Consider the following 15,514-nt stretch of genomic DNA (forward strand, 5'->3'; position numbering starts at 1 on the left):
CCATTCATGGAGGTGTTTTTTCCCCCCAAATGACTTATTTATGTAAACAAAATAAACATAATAATTATAGAAATTATAAACTGTAAATAACTTTTGTTTTAATGTATGAAAAGACCCTGAGAGATATGGCAAAACATCTGCCATGTGGCTGACATCCCTTACAGGAATGCTTAGACATGTCAAAGCTTAGACCAGAGATATAGATAAATCAAAAATGAACATAATATGTGAAACTGAAGAGTAGTGATAACACTATTAGACTTCATATTGTATATTTAAATACAGGAGAACCTCAGAGTTATGAATACCAGAGTTACAAACTGACCAGTCAACCACACACCTCATTAGGAACCGGAAGTACACAATCAGGCAGCAGACACACACCAAAAAGGCATACACTGTACACCTCAGCCCCTTTTAAACATAAATTATTCAAAAAATAAAGAGGAAGTTTAAGAAAAGATTTGATAAGATAAGGAAATTGTTTCTGTGTTTGTTTCATTTAAATTAAGATGGCTAAAAGCAGCATTTTTCTTCTGCACAGTAAAGTTTCAAAGCTGTATTAAGTCAGTGTTCAGTTGTAAACTTTTGAAAGAACAACCATAACATTTTGTTCAAAGCTACGAAATTTCATAGTTATGAACAACATCCATTCCCGAGTTGTTCGTAACTCTGAGGTTCTACTGTACTAAATCTTAATTTGCAATCTTGATATTAATGTAAATGTCCCAATAGACCCAATAGTTTAGACTTTGTTGCCTAAAGAGACACATGTAAATCTGTCTTTAGGTACCACAATAACCATTTTAAGAACCTCAGTGCTGATTCAGGTGTACAAATTCCTGCTCTTTTAGGTGTTTGAATTGAGTGATTTCCTCAATTGGACCTTTGTGCATGTACACAAATTTAGACATAAATCCTTTACTCAGAAAAGTAATTACACCAAAGTGAATAAATATTTCCAGGATCAGGGACTTAGATTCTAAAGTTAAAACAACCAGATATAATTTGCAAAGTGGACCCAGTATTTCTAATTTGAGTATTTTCACATAACAACATGTTTGTAAAATGGGGCCTACAGAGCAAACTACTGTGATTTGGAGGTATTGTGCTCATGAATATGGGGATGTTTAAAGTCAATATTGTAGTATGTATTTTGAAGTAAAGGGAGAAAGGTGAGAAATATTTTTAACTCCAATCACCTAGGTACTCCAGATCAGCCTCAGTTTGGCTGTATCTACGTTATGAAATTCTAATCCATGTTAGTCAAATTTCAGCCAGTTCTAGTTGAGATACTTTGCATACCAAGAACACCAGCTCACCTATTCCCTCCAAGCTAGCTGCCAAGACATCTTTAGTAAGAAGGGAGTAGGAGCTTTGGGATTTTTTGTTTTGTTTTATTTTTGTTAAACTCCACCTTCTAAGCAAACCAGCACAAGTTGGTTCATTCCTGTCCCTTGTCAATTCCTTTGTGAAGCTAATCCTGAAGAGCTGCTCAGCTCTTCCTTAGAGTCCAGTAAAGTTAACTACCTTTCTGGACATAATATCACACTTTTCCAATGGATGCTTGAGATAAAAGAGAGCTCTGTTAAGCTTTAAAATGTATTTATGTCCGATGTTAACAAATATGCCACTTATCTAACAAAGGTCCTTATGTCTTACTATGCTTATCAGCTACTATACTGGTAAATGTACGGACATGCACATATGGATATAAGTGATATAAAGGAACAAATTTCTTATTATAGCATAATAGCTTTTATCACTGCTAAAGTCTGCAAATAGAATACAAATGTGTATTTCAGTACAGAGTGAGACAGCAGGACAGAGGGACTGGTTACATGGAAAGAGAAATCACACAGGTTTTTTGTTTGTTCTGAATGTAAAAAACAATATTTTAATAGGGTAAAATACAAAAGCAGATAAAGAACAGTTCTGGGGATAATTAGTTTTCTGTATTAGATTTGTACTGATTTATTTCAAATAAAGGGACACAAATGACACAAAATACTTTGCAGTTAATAGTCCTGATTCTGTGTGTGAGCTAGTGTACATCAACCTGTCTGACCACTGAAGTCAGTGAGACTTTGCAGATGCACAGAGGTCAGAGTTAGCACTCTTGAGAGACTGGAGTATGGTTACTGAAGAACTTTGTTTAGCATAAATCAATTTAAGGATCAATATTTACTTGCCAAATGTTAGATTAAGCCACTGTCCTTCAACTGTGCAGTCATTTATACCAGTGCCGAGTGAGTCTGAAAGAGTGCTATTCTGATTTGGTATCATTTTACAACCACTTCACTTATGTAAGTGACAGTATAAGATACTGGGCAATGGAGTATTATGCCCTTGGAATAAAATCAAGTTACTCACCACTTAGTTTAGGACTCGGTGTTCCCAAAGCTGGTCTAGGGTCTTTCACCAATATTTTGGATCCAGCTATTGGAGAGAGCAACAAAAAGATGGACAACCAGTAACCATTTGAAGACATTCAGTGAGATCTGTATGCCTAAATCACATAGGCATTAAAAAAATTCTACTCTTAATTCCTTACCACCCAGAACCACTTTACAGGGGCTGGGATATAAATTTATATGAAAAATCACCAAAGGGGAAAAGACATATGTATATCAGAGAATGTTCATAGAACTTTAGTAGACAAACAAGGTGTATTTGCATAATAAAATTCAAAATTCTATATAGGGTCTATCAGACTCCTTGAAAGGTCCCTCAGTGTATGCTATGTTTCACTCTTATAATAAGAGTTAACAATTTTGAAGACATTGCTCCTTCTTTTCATCTTCCTGTAATACTAAACAGTGAAAAGTGAAAGCCTTAGTTTAAACCACCTGCTGACTCATTAATTTGTTTTACAAATGCCAAGATGTGAAGGAAAAAAAAAAAAAGATCAATCAAATGTTCCAGGGGAAAGCAAAGAAGCCAGAAGATAAACTGTCAGTGTTTCATCTCCTGCCTTTTAAAGGATAGTGAAGTTTTTAATTCCTCTCTCTTACAAACCCTGTCAAGGAGTGGTTTATTGTTTAGGAGCATAAATTCTGGTTTGCTCTGTAAACAAGGGGTGCAGTCCTGATTTTTTAAGTGCAGGTACTCTGTCCCCACTACCTTACTTTGTATAAATCATAGATAAAAGGAGCTGGGAGGATACAGAATCCCATTCCCCCTAACTGGAGGCAGGACAACAGCAATGGTTTTGGTCAAATAGGGTGTCAGTAAATCACCTTTCAGCAACTACTGATTATTTTGAAAGCAGCACAAGAAATGTCTTGAAACAAATTCCTATCACCATAAAGGATCCTTTAATTACAAAGTAAAGTATCAAGATATTCCAAATATGGGTAGAGGTATTCCATTCCATCAGTTCAAACAGGTAATATCCTGAAATAAAATAATAGAGCCACTGGAAGAGGACCATGCTGAAGTTATCATGAGGTTTTTTCAGATAGAGATGATGTTTAACTCCACACTTTTATTTGGAGTATCTTCACAATATTTCCTATTAAGATATGGAAATTGGAATTTCCATCCTGTGAGAAATTGTGATATTTCAACACTGTTTTAATCCCAATTCAAGACAAAAAGATTGAAACATCAAAGATTGTCATGTAACAAAAGGTTTAGAACATTTTGATTTTGAAATGGCAAAACATTTTATTTTGGCATTTTTGATCAAAACAAAACATTTAAATATTCCCAAATGAAATGTTTAATTTCAGGGTGTGGAACTGACCCAAAAACATTTAGTTTTTAGTCTGTTCAACATTAAACTACATTTCCCTGTGATGGCATATTGTCTCGTGAGAACTGTAGTTTGGATGCCTAATTTTATCATTTTCCCCTATGGTCAGGCTCCCTGGCCAGACTTCATCTTCCATGATGCATCCCCAGTCACGTCATTTCCATGAAGTGCTACATTGCTCAGTCAGAGGGAAGACCCCATCTGCATACCATAAAAGGGATGAAATCTGGTTGGATCTGGCCAGCTGGTGGAACTGTTTCCTATATTAACCCCTCTTGGTATAAGGAGGCAAGATAGGATGAACAGATTTCATTATTGTACAGCAATCTTTTCTATTTTGCCTATATTATATTATACATTACTTTGATACAAATACCACAGAAATTGAGAGCTAGGTCTTCAAATTCAATTGTTCTTCATACCGTGCATTTAAACTCTGAATTTAAATGTAAACTAAATTTTCATGTTCACTTCTCAACAGATCGTCTTTTTTCTTCATATATGGAAAGCACATGCTCCCAAAGTTTTTCCTGTGCAGTAAGTTCCATAACCCCAGAAAACCCAACATCAGCTCTGCATATCAGTGAGTTCTGTGGTTTTGGAAAGCATGAAATTATGGTAATATAGGCTGGAGTGAGACTGGACCTCTAGGCTTGCATTTCTGGAGTTCTAATTGAGATAACATGTACACAAGACTATTAAACAATGAATATTTCTTATATGTGGATATAGGGTACAATTTTCAAAATAGCCCAAGTGACTCAGGAGTCTGAATCCCATTTTCAAAAATGACTTAGGGGCCGAAGCCTTAATGAAAATCACTAGGATGTATGTGCTAAGTGAAGAACAGTAGGTGCTTTTGAACAGTAGGTGCTTTTACCCATAATATGAAATATAGAAAATGACAAAATAATATACATATTTTAAAGGCACATATTTATATGATATAGTGTTACTAAATACCAAGTAAGGAAAAATTAAAAGTTTGATATTTGAAAGGCAGAGGGAGGGATGGAGGAGCAAAAGGGGTTACCTTCACAAATTGGAACTTTTCCAGTCCATGTGCCATCAGATCTACAGACTCTGTGTTCTGATCCTCCTGCCAGGAAGAAGCCTGCCTGACAGGTATAAATCAATGTATAACCAAGTGAAGGAAGATCCATTCCAGCCACATTAGAATGAACTGGAGTTTCTGGTTGTTTACAGCTATGAGCTACAAAAAAAAACACACACACACACACACACACACGTTACTTTTTAGTTGAGATAGTAAAAATATTTCAGAAAAAACAACTCCAAACATTTTGACATGAAATTAATTAAAAGCATTAGCAACAACTTTTATTTATATGTCCTTTCTCACCTGAGAGCTCACTAAGCACGTTACAGTTTTATAAACTACAGGTCTAATTCTGTAAGCAGTTCCATGAGGCAGACCTTTACTCCTCAGTGACAGCCCATCAAGTTTGAGAGCCAACCTTTGCAGTTTTTCTTGCAGGCCCAAGCACCATAGATACCGACTGATCACCTCAAATACCAGTAACACGTGCCCCACCCATTACACAAATTGCAAGAATTGCTTAACATCACATAGCAACACTAAATAAGAGTTTAGAACAGGAAATGAAAACAAAATGGTTACCACTTGTTCTGTAACTGCAGTTCTTTTGCACATGTCCATTCCACTTCAGGTGTTTGCATGTCCAGCGCACTACCATAGGAGATTTTCCCTCAGTGGTATCTATCTGTGAAGCACATGCACCTTGTGCTGCCTAGCGCTGCTGCACAATGGTATAAAGGGCAGAGCCACTCACGACCAGAGCCCCCATCTTTGAAAACTCATGGAGATTGGGGGTGGTCCTGGACAATTGGAAAAAGGCAAATATAGTGGCCATCTTCAAAAAAGGGAAGGAGGAGGATCCAGGGCACTACAGACCAGTCAGTCTCATTTCAGTCTGCAGAAAAATCATTGAGCAGGTCCCTAAGGAATCCATTATGAAGTATTTGGATGAAAGTGTGGAAACAGAGAGAAAAACTCTCTGATAGGTTCGGTTTGGGATACGGGGGTTAAGCGAGACAGTGATGATTCTGGGGGTTTGCTTAATCAATAAACCCTTTATTTTACAATAAACAATCCTATCCTTATAATAAAACAGTTCTATTTCTATAATAAACAGTTTCACAGCAAGCAATTGCACAGCAAACAGGGATAGCAAAGGGCAGGAGAACTCCGGGTGCGAAAGGACAAAATGCACCACCCAAGACTTTAGCGTTTTGTGATCTCTCCTGGATCAACGCGTGGCTGCCAGCATGTGACACTAGGGTGCCCGGTTTTGGAGTTCCCCAAAGAAGTTACAAGACAAACACAACAGAAAACAGTTAATCCATACTCACAAACATTATATACAGGTATACCATGCTGGCCAGATTCAGTTGCCGTTTGCTTTAGATATTGCAGACGGGAGAGAGCCACTATGAGTGATCAGTTCACAGTGAAGCGGGCTAGAGAAAATGCGACAGCCCGCCGAGCCGACACGACCAAGAGATACACAGGGTGCCGGGTAGATTCAATTCCTCTCTGCCTTCTGCTACCTGGGTTTGAACTTTTATAGTTTCCCACGGTCAGCAGAGGCTAAGCCCCATTGGTTGCTATTTGCTGCATGACCTTCTAAGGTCATGGCTTGGAGTTTAGCCAACCAGGTGCTCCTGATTTCCCGGGCAGGTATGAACCAGCAAACCAGGTGATTACAATTATCCTGGGCAGTTGCTGACCACGCACCAGCAGGTGGGGTCACTTCATTTCCTTATAAGGAGACAGGTACATGCGGCTCGTGCTGCTGAGTCAACCCTCCCTAGGCTGCCTCTTTATCCACGTGGGGAGGGGCAGTGCATGTGGTGCTGCAGATGCCACTATGCGATTCAGTCTCCACAGAAAGGAAGATGATCAGGAACAATCAGCATAGATTCAAAAAGAGCAAGTCATGCCTGATCAACTTGATTGCCTTCTATGATGAGATGACTGGCTCTGTGGATGTGAGCAAAGTGGTGGATGTGATATACTTTGAATTTCGCAAAGCTTTCGATACGCTCTCCCACAGTTGGGAGGAAGACTGAAACAGTTCAGTCCTATCCAAGTTAAATGCTAACAGTCTAACAGCCAATGCATAGAATCCCTTGTCATTCTTATGAGCATGAGGCACAGAGAAGAAAGTTAATAGGTGTATTGCCTGATTGATGTGGAAGTAAGGAATCACTATGGTGAAAAATTTTCGATCAGGGTGGAGGTATATCTTGTCCACTTAAAAGACTGTACACAGCGGGGCAGATACCAGGGCTCTCAATTCTCCTACCTGCTTTGCAAAAGTGATTTCTACCAAAAAGGCTAACGTCACTGACAGATGAAGGAACAAATTGGTAACAAGTGATTCAAAGGGTGGAGCCAGTAATGTTGCTAACACCAGGGTTAAGTCCCAAGGGAAAACTGAGTCATTTACTTGGGGAGATAACCAGTCCAGACCCTTCAAAAAACGGAGTGACATGAAACTGGAGAAAAGTAAGCAATTACCAATCAAAGGGTGGAAAGCAGAGGTATCTGCTAGGTACACTGTGATGGAAACTTCAAATATAGCATGTGTTATTTTGGAACTTGGACTGGAGAAACACTTTTTGTTGAGACCAGAGAGATAACCTTTTCAATTTCAAGAGGTAAGTACCTACTAAAAGGGTTTCTGCTATTCAAGAGGGCATTTTGCACATCCCTTTAACAGGTCTTCTACTAAGGTGTTAATCAATCACGGAGCATCCAGGCTATAAGGTGAAGGGCCTCTGGGTAGAGATGAATGAGGCAACTGTGGTTTTGTGAGATTAGGTCCAGGTCTGGTAGCCATGTCAATGAAGCCCTGGTAGAGAGGGTCAGTAGCATGGAAAACCAGTACTGGCAAGGCCATACCAGTGACAGGAATATTATGTGAGCATGGTCGTATTTAATTTTTAACAACACCTTGGGTAGGAGTGGAACCGGAAGTTATTAATACATTAGATTGTTTTTCCAGGACAACAGGAAAGCATCTGTCAGAGACCTTGGACTGTGACCTGCGTGTGAACAAAACTGATGACTTTTCCTATTTTGTCAGGTTGCAAATCGGTCTAATGTGGGGAATACCCCAGACTTGGAAAATGTTCCTGATGGAGTGACCACTTGTGGTGATCGTTGAATGATCTGTTCAATCAGTCTGCAAGACTGTTCTGGACACCTGGAAATGGAGTTTTTGAGGTGGATTGAGTTGGTTATGCAAAACTCCCAAAGGAGTATTGCTTCCTGGCATAGAAGTGGCAATCTGACCTCTCCCTGTCTGTTCACCTAGACCATGCTCAGTGGTCCATAAAAACTAGTGAATTCCTCTCTTGATTTGGGCGAGGAAAGTGTGAAAAGCTAGACAAATGGCTCTCAACTCTTACATTTATATGGAGAGCCAAATCCTGGCCAGACTAGAGATTTGAGTCTGCAAAGTTCCCAAGTGGGCTCCCCAATCCAGAGCAGAAATATCTATAACCAGAGTTGAAGCAAATTGTGGGGTCACAAAAGAAACTCCTACATGTACATTGGATAAGACTATCCACCTCTCCTAAGAGGATAACACTTCTGTGGATACCCAAATCACCATGTCCTGTGGATGATGCATCAGGGAGTACACCAAACTCAGCCAATCTGTAGCACTCTGAGATGCAGGCTGACATGCCAGACCACATAAATACATGAGGCCATGTGCCCCAGAAGCCTGAGGCAATTCTGTGCATTCATGATGGAATGGGTCTTTAGGTCTAATGAAATGTCCAACATTTTCTGGAACCTAGTTTGTGGAAGGAACACTCTGCCTTCCATTGAATCCAAGACTACGCCTATGAACTTTTTTCTCTGAACAGGTGAAAGGACTTCTTTTCCCTTATTGGTCATTAATCCCAATGTGCCAAAGATGAATTGGATCTTGGCCATACTGGATTTCACCTGGTTCTTGGATAGTCTTTTCACCAGCCAGTGGTCCACGTACACAAACACTTGCACTCCTGATTTCCTCCGGAATGCAACCATCCCTGCCATTCATTTAGTAAAAAATATGTGAGGCTGTGGACAGACCAAATAGCAGTATTGCAAATTGATAGTGGGATTGGTTGACCATAAATCTGAGGAATTTCCTATTGTTTTGATGTATTGCCACATGGAAAAATGCATCCTCTAAGTTGATGGCAGTGTACAAGTGGCCAGGATCCAGGAGGGGATAATGGAAGCCAGAATGACGATGTGAAACTATTTTCTTTATGTATTTGTTCAGTTAGTATGGGTCTGAGACCTTTTTTCTTTTAGAATTCAGAAGAAATGAGAATACAATCCCTTCCCTCTGCGTAAAGAAGGAACTTCCACTATGGAATCCAAAGGAGAAAAGATTGTATCTCCCAAAGGAGTTCTTTGTGAGAGCAGTCCCTGAAAAAGGATGGGGAAGTGGGACAGAAAAGGGGCTAGACATAAATTTAAAGGTATATTCCAATTGCTTGTCTGTAGTGATATGGATCCAAGCACTTAGGAAGCAGGACAGCCTGTTGGGAGAAAACTGGGATAGGAGAGGATGGCAAACAGCAAACTGCTTGTCATCAGTCTGTCGGGAAAAAAAAACATTGGTCTGTCAAAAGGGAGATCCTGAATGGTTTGTTGGACCTCCTGAGGAAGAACCAATAACTGGTGCCATGAACATCTATTCATTGTAATGGCAGATGCCATGGCTCTGGAAGCAGAAACTGCAGCACCCAGTGAACCCTATGGCAAGATGTTGGCCAATATTTTTCCCTTATCCACTACAGCAGGAAACTCTTGTTTCACCTCTTCTGCCAACTTGTCTGTAAATTTTAAAACATTGTCCCAAAGGAAGAAGTCATAACATCCCAGCAATGATAACTGATTAGAAATCTGGAGCTGCTGTCGAGCTGTCAAATCAACTTTCCTGCCCAAAACATCAAACTTTTTTGCATCTTTTGATTTTGAGGTAGATGCCTGCTGACCCTGGCATTCTCTTTCATTAACAGCCAAGGCCACCAAAGACCCTGGAGGTGGGTGTAAAAATGTTCAACTACCTGCAAGGGGGCATAATACATTCACTCAGGGAAGATGTCATTTGCCACAATATTTCTGTGGGCTCCAGAACAGTCTAATTTATGAGACATCACTTGAGAAGGTCCCACAGATCCCAAGATATCAACCAATCTGTGTGAGCACTCCTGAACTACTTCCACCTGAATATATAGGGAGGAAGACAACCTATTTAAGATGTCCTGCTGAGCCATGTAATTACAGAGGGGAGGGGAGGAACCACCAGATACTACCACCTCAGGCGATGAGAAACAGGCCTCATAGCTTGCTGAGGTGGAGCTTCTCTCCATTCCTCCAAAGGGGGATTCACTGAGGCAGATTCTCCATGTTCAGTATCAGAAGCAACTTCTTGCAACTCCTGCTGCACTGATTTGTGATATCTGCTGGAGGATGTAGAGGGGATAGGATGTGGAGAGGATCTGGAGGCAGGAGGAAACCCTCATAGATATCAATATGGTCATTGATGTGGCACCAGAAGCTCATTTCTTCCTGACTGTGGTTCCCTATTAGCCAACCAATGCAGTTTCCACTGGATGGTGGAATAGGATAGGAGATAGGATAGTGGAATAGGATAAGATAATAGAATAGGATAGGATAGTGGAATAGGATAGGCGAGTGATGGTTTATGTGACATAGCTGCAACACATAAGATCCAACTTCCAACTCAGATGATGAACCCAAGTCATCTGACCAGGGAGGTGTGGTGCTTCTTGCTTCAGGGTAGCGGTGATGAGGTCCAGAGAGGACTGCTTTGACAAAATAATTGCTGCCTTGCCTCTTGGCGGCACCATACGAGAAGGTACCAGAGTGTTCAGAAGTACTCATAGTAGCAGGTGCTGAACTCCAGTAGCTGGCAAATCCATATGAGCACCTGTTAGTACTGGTGAAATGTCTCTTGAACTGCCAGCAGAGTTGGCACCAGCAGACTCAACAGATTGCATGCTGTGGCATATGCCTCAGGCATTGATGGCACAGGAAGATGCCAAAGATGATGGCATTTCTAAACTTCTAATCTTCCCTTAGAGGTCAGTCTCAACGACACAGGCACTTGTGTCAAAATTGACAACCCTCCTCCTCCAAGGTGCAATCTACATGGGAAGTTCCTTGGCACCGAGTACACATTACCCTCCTTAGTTGCTGATCTCCATTGCTGGGCACCTTGATCTCCTGGACAATGGGTTCCTTGATACAGTCTCCCAGTGATTTTTCTTTGGTGCCAGAGGAGACTCTGCCATACCAGGAGTACTGCTTCTAACAGACGTAGAGGATCTCAGTGCCTGCCCTGAATGGGAAGGCTCCAAGTGCAGGCACAGGGTTGCCTCTATAAGAAAGCACATTACTCTGACCTCCCCCTTTTAATTCTGGGATTAAATTCCCTACAGATTTGGCACCTGTCCCTGAAGTGAACTTCACCTAAGCACTGAAGACACCTGGAGTGCAGATCAATTACTAGAATTGGCTTATTGCAGTCATCGCAAGGTTTGAAGCCCAGAAACCGAAGCATGTTCCGGTACCAGGCATTGGCACCCAGAACAGGCACAAACTGAACTGTACACTGAGTAGACAAGGGGAAAAAACGCACAAGTAGAAGAACTACAAGTAGAAAATTACATTAAGACTATCAGCGATTAACAAATAATTATATAAAACAGAAATACTAAGAAAGAGGGAAATATTTGCAGTAGAATGCCCAAACAACCGTTATAGTCGAAGCTAAGCACTGGCTGCACACAGCCCTGAAATGGAATGGACATATGAATTCACTCAAAGAAGAAGAATGTGTCACCCTGAAATTACAAGGAGGAATTCTGGGTAAAACAGACTGTAATTATCAAGGGTAGAAATTACCCAGAACCTCTTTTAAAATGTGTAGTGGCCTAGGAGTGAAACAGCTTCCTAAGAACTTCCTCTCTGGTTCAGATATGACTAGTTACTGTTATCTTAAGAAATTACTACACTGCTTTTTTTCAAAGTATCAGCTCGAGGTACTAGGCAAGCAGTCAACCAATTCATTATTAGTAATAATGGAGCACATGCTTTAAAATCTCAGACTAAACCTAGTGTCCTTGTTCCTCTTGGATGGAGTGCAGAGGGGCTACTTCCTCATTCAGGGTTCCCTGTCCCCAGTGCAATTTAGGGCTGCACAGAATTTTACCATGTCCTCTGTCCCTTCCCACTCCTCCTCCTTTACCCCCACCTGCCCTGATCTTCCTTTCTCTTTTCCTTTATGCAGGGGAATTCAAAACTAGCAGTCACTGGCCAGTTTAAGGCTATTTTGTGGTGCTTATCCAGTGCAAAGTGGTCTAACAGGACCATAAAATCTGACCCAATGTGTTTCACCCAGACCCAGATTTAATATTTATCAATATTAATGACTTTACCCAATTTATCCACATTCATGTGATTTTAAGCTTCCACAGTTCTACAAGCTGTTAGAGAAATAGGAAAACCAGAGCTTATATTTTTATTATTCACTACTTTTCACCAATAAATTATATTTACGTTAACCTAAGAAACCCATCATGGGAAACTATTTCATACAAGACTAACAAAAAAATATTTAACCCCTCTATCTGTTACTTACGTATACATTCTGGCTGAATCCCACTCCATGTAAGATCAGGGAGGCAAGTGCGGGTTGTAGATCCTTGGAGAAGATGTCCTTTTTTACACTGAAATTGAACAACATTTCCCACCTATTGAAATATTGAAAGTACAATGATGTTATCACAAGGATATATCAATTGTTCCATAATCATCAGAGAAAACTCCAACCCATATTGCAGGATGGACAAGCTGAGTTGTGAGATCCTTTCAAGAACGTATTTTAAAACTAAGTTTTGTTCTGATTTGGAACAAAACCCAAAACATTCAAAATGTCAGGGAATGGAGCCCCTGCTGTGGGACAGTCTTGGTGGGCTGCCCTGGAGCCAAAGATGCTGGAAGTCCTGAGAGCTCTGGCTGTTGAAGAGCTGGGAACCTGGGAGCCCGGACTGCCAAGGACTCATGAACCTGAGAGCCACACCTTTCAGGTTCTCACCTCCTTGTCAGGATGTCAGAGGGCTGGCTGGGTGTTCTGGCAGGAAATCAGCCAGGTTTTGAAACATTACTGCCAGTGAGTTTCACTAGAACTTCTCTGAAATTGAAGCATCTTTGTAAAATTTTTCAGTTGTGATGAATCAGCAAATTCTGATGAAAAATGTTTCACTGGACTTTCTCTGACCAGCTCTACTTCTTGCCAACTCAAGCTTCCATGAGTCTAGCATTTCTTTGTATTTTTAAGCTCTATGGTTTAACTTTACTTTCTCACTACAAGAAGAGAATGACAATCAATATGTTTAATAGAGAACAGAACGTGAGTACATGAAAATCTACACTCAACTCCTCTGAGCTCACCATTTTATTATGCTGGGAATGGATACTTTGAAAAAAGAAAGAAAAGGAAAGAATTCTTTGCAAGTGAATCATAAATAGTGTCTAAATTACATGCAGTATCATCACTTTGGATAGGCTAATTTTAGGGCCATTTATTATACACTGAGAATTGTTAACTCATATACACAAGAGTTTAAACATCTGTGTATCTTCTGATGAGTGTTTGAAGGAGAGGTTGTAGAGTTTGTACTAACCTTCCATAGCACAATGTATTTACATTTTACAAAATAAAGTTCTTGATCCCTAAAAGTAAAATAAAAGTAAAATATACACATCTTTTATAACAACTGAATCTGGTGAAATAGAGCTCTTCACTGCTGTAAACAAATATATGAAACTTGATAGCACTATTCCATTTCAGCTCAGTATTCTCATCATAGTGAAATTTAGTAATAACCCATGAACTATGCATAGTAGCTGCATGTGAATTAAAATCCATACCCTTTTCCCTTTACAATGTCCACTGGACTATATAATTACTTTAAAGAGATCAGTTTGAGATCACATGCAGCAAATCAGATTTTTATAATGAAATGTATGCTAGGAAAACACTAACAGTTATTGAAGTTACACTGAATCACAATACTAATGCTCTTTTATCTGATAAAGTAGCATTGAATCCAATCACCTAAACTATATTGCCTGGCAATATGTGTTAGTCTTATAACGGATTAGTGAACATCAGCCCTCCATTTCTGGGAATTAACAGTTTTGAACTAAGATCTCTGTGTACACCTGTTCTATTTATTTTGTATCTGTCAATCAAACAATATTTTGGCATTCTGTCTTTGAAGCAAACATCCTTTTGCTCCTGTTCCAACCACCACATCAATACCACTGTGTTAAACACATTTGATTCATTTGACTGCAAATGACATAGGAACCTACTTATTCTCCACTTTTTTTCAGGAATATCCTTTTAAAGAGGAAAAATAACTTTTTTCTGAATGAAGGAAAGAGCTGGATACATCATGTCTTCTCCCTTTACCTTTACCCATATTCTGCACCTAAACAAAGTGGCTTGATTTTTGAGCTGCTGAGTAGTGGCAATTCCATTAGCTTCCATAAAAACCAATGGGAGTTACATAGGATACTTAAGGATTCAATTTGAAATATTGACCTTGTTCAAGATCAAGAGTCAATGGCACATCCTGTAAAAATTCAGTAATTCTATCCATTCTAACCACTATACTAATCGTCAATCAACATTCTTATAATGAAAATAAAAAAACAGTTATACAAATAGTGAAAACTAGTTCAAATTACAAAGGATGACTATATAAAAAAAAACCCTACACAAGCATGTAGTGACAAAATTAGAAAGCCCAAGGCAAAAAATGAGATTAAACTAGCTAGGGACATAAAGGGTAACAAGAAAACATTTTGCAAATACATTAGAAGCAAGAGGAAGACCAAGGACAGGGTAAACCCATTATTCAATGACAAAGGAAAGACAATAAAAGAAAATACAGCACTGGCCAAAGTATTAAATGACTTTTTTCCCCCAGTTTTCATCGAAAAGCCTAGAAATGATCAGATGACTAACATAGTGTAAATTTATGTTAGTGTAAATGGCGGAGGATCTGAGGCTAAACCATGGCAAGAACAAGTTAAGAATTACTTAGACGTGTTAGATGTCTTCAAGTCACCAGGGTCTGGTGAAATACATTATAGAATACTTAAGGAACTAGCTGAAGAGATCTCGGAGCCATTAGCAATTATCACAAAATTTGTGGAAGACAGGAGAGAGCCCAGAGGACTAGAAAAAGGCAACTATAGGGCCTGTCCATAAAGGAAGAAGGACAACCCAGAAAATTATAGATTAGTCGATTTAAGTTCAGTACTCGGAAAGATAATTGAGCAAATAAACAATCCATTTGTAAGCATCTAGAAGATAATAAGTTGACAAGTAACAGTCAATATGGATTTGTCAAGAACAAATCAAGTCAAACCAACTTAACATCCTCCTTTGACAGGATAAGACTTGTGGATAAGAGGTAAAGGGTAGATATGAAATATCTTGACTTTACTAAGGCTTTCGATACTGTCTCACATGACATTCTCAGAGGCTAACTAGGGAAATACAGCCTAGATGAACCTATTATAAGATGGGTGCACATCTGGTTGGAAAACTGTACTCAGAGAGTAGTTATCAGTGGTTCACAGTCAAGCTGGAAGGGCAT

At 39.6% G+C, this 15,514-nt stretch overlaps 1 protein-coding gene across 3 annotated transcripts in view; it reads right to left on the bottom strand.

The window, feature by feature from the left end:
- Window positions 1–15,514, bottom strand: part of CSMD3 (CUB and Sushi multiple domains 3) — a 1,042,296-nt gene that overhangs the window by 19,518 nt on the left and 1,007,264 nt on the right. For all 3 annotated transcript variants that reach the window (XM_067537409.1, XM_067537408.1, XM_067537407.1), the window contains 3 exons: window positions 12,481–12,592; window positions 4,791–4,970; window positions 2,374–2,439 (listed from right to left, as the gene is read on the bottom strand). In XM_067537409.1, the coding sequence (XP_067393510.1) occupies window positions 2,374–2,439; window positions 4,791–4,970; window positions 12,481–12,592 (358 nt within the window). The remainder of the gene's footprint in view (window positions 1–2,373; window positions 2,440–4,790; window positions 4,971–12,480; window positions 12,593–15,514) is intronic.

This window comes from Emydura macquarii, unplaced genomic scaffold, assembly GCF_026122565.2.
Source record: "Emydura macquarii macquarii isolate MOO-44397 ecotype Brisbane River unplaced genomic scaffold, CSIRO-AGI_Emac_v2 contig_383, whole genome shotgun sequence".
In the NCBI taxonomy this organism is placed as follows: domain Eukaryota; kingdom Metazoa; phylum Chordata; order Testudines; family Chelidae; genus Emydura; species Emydura macquarii.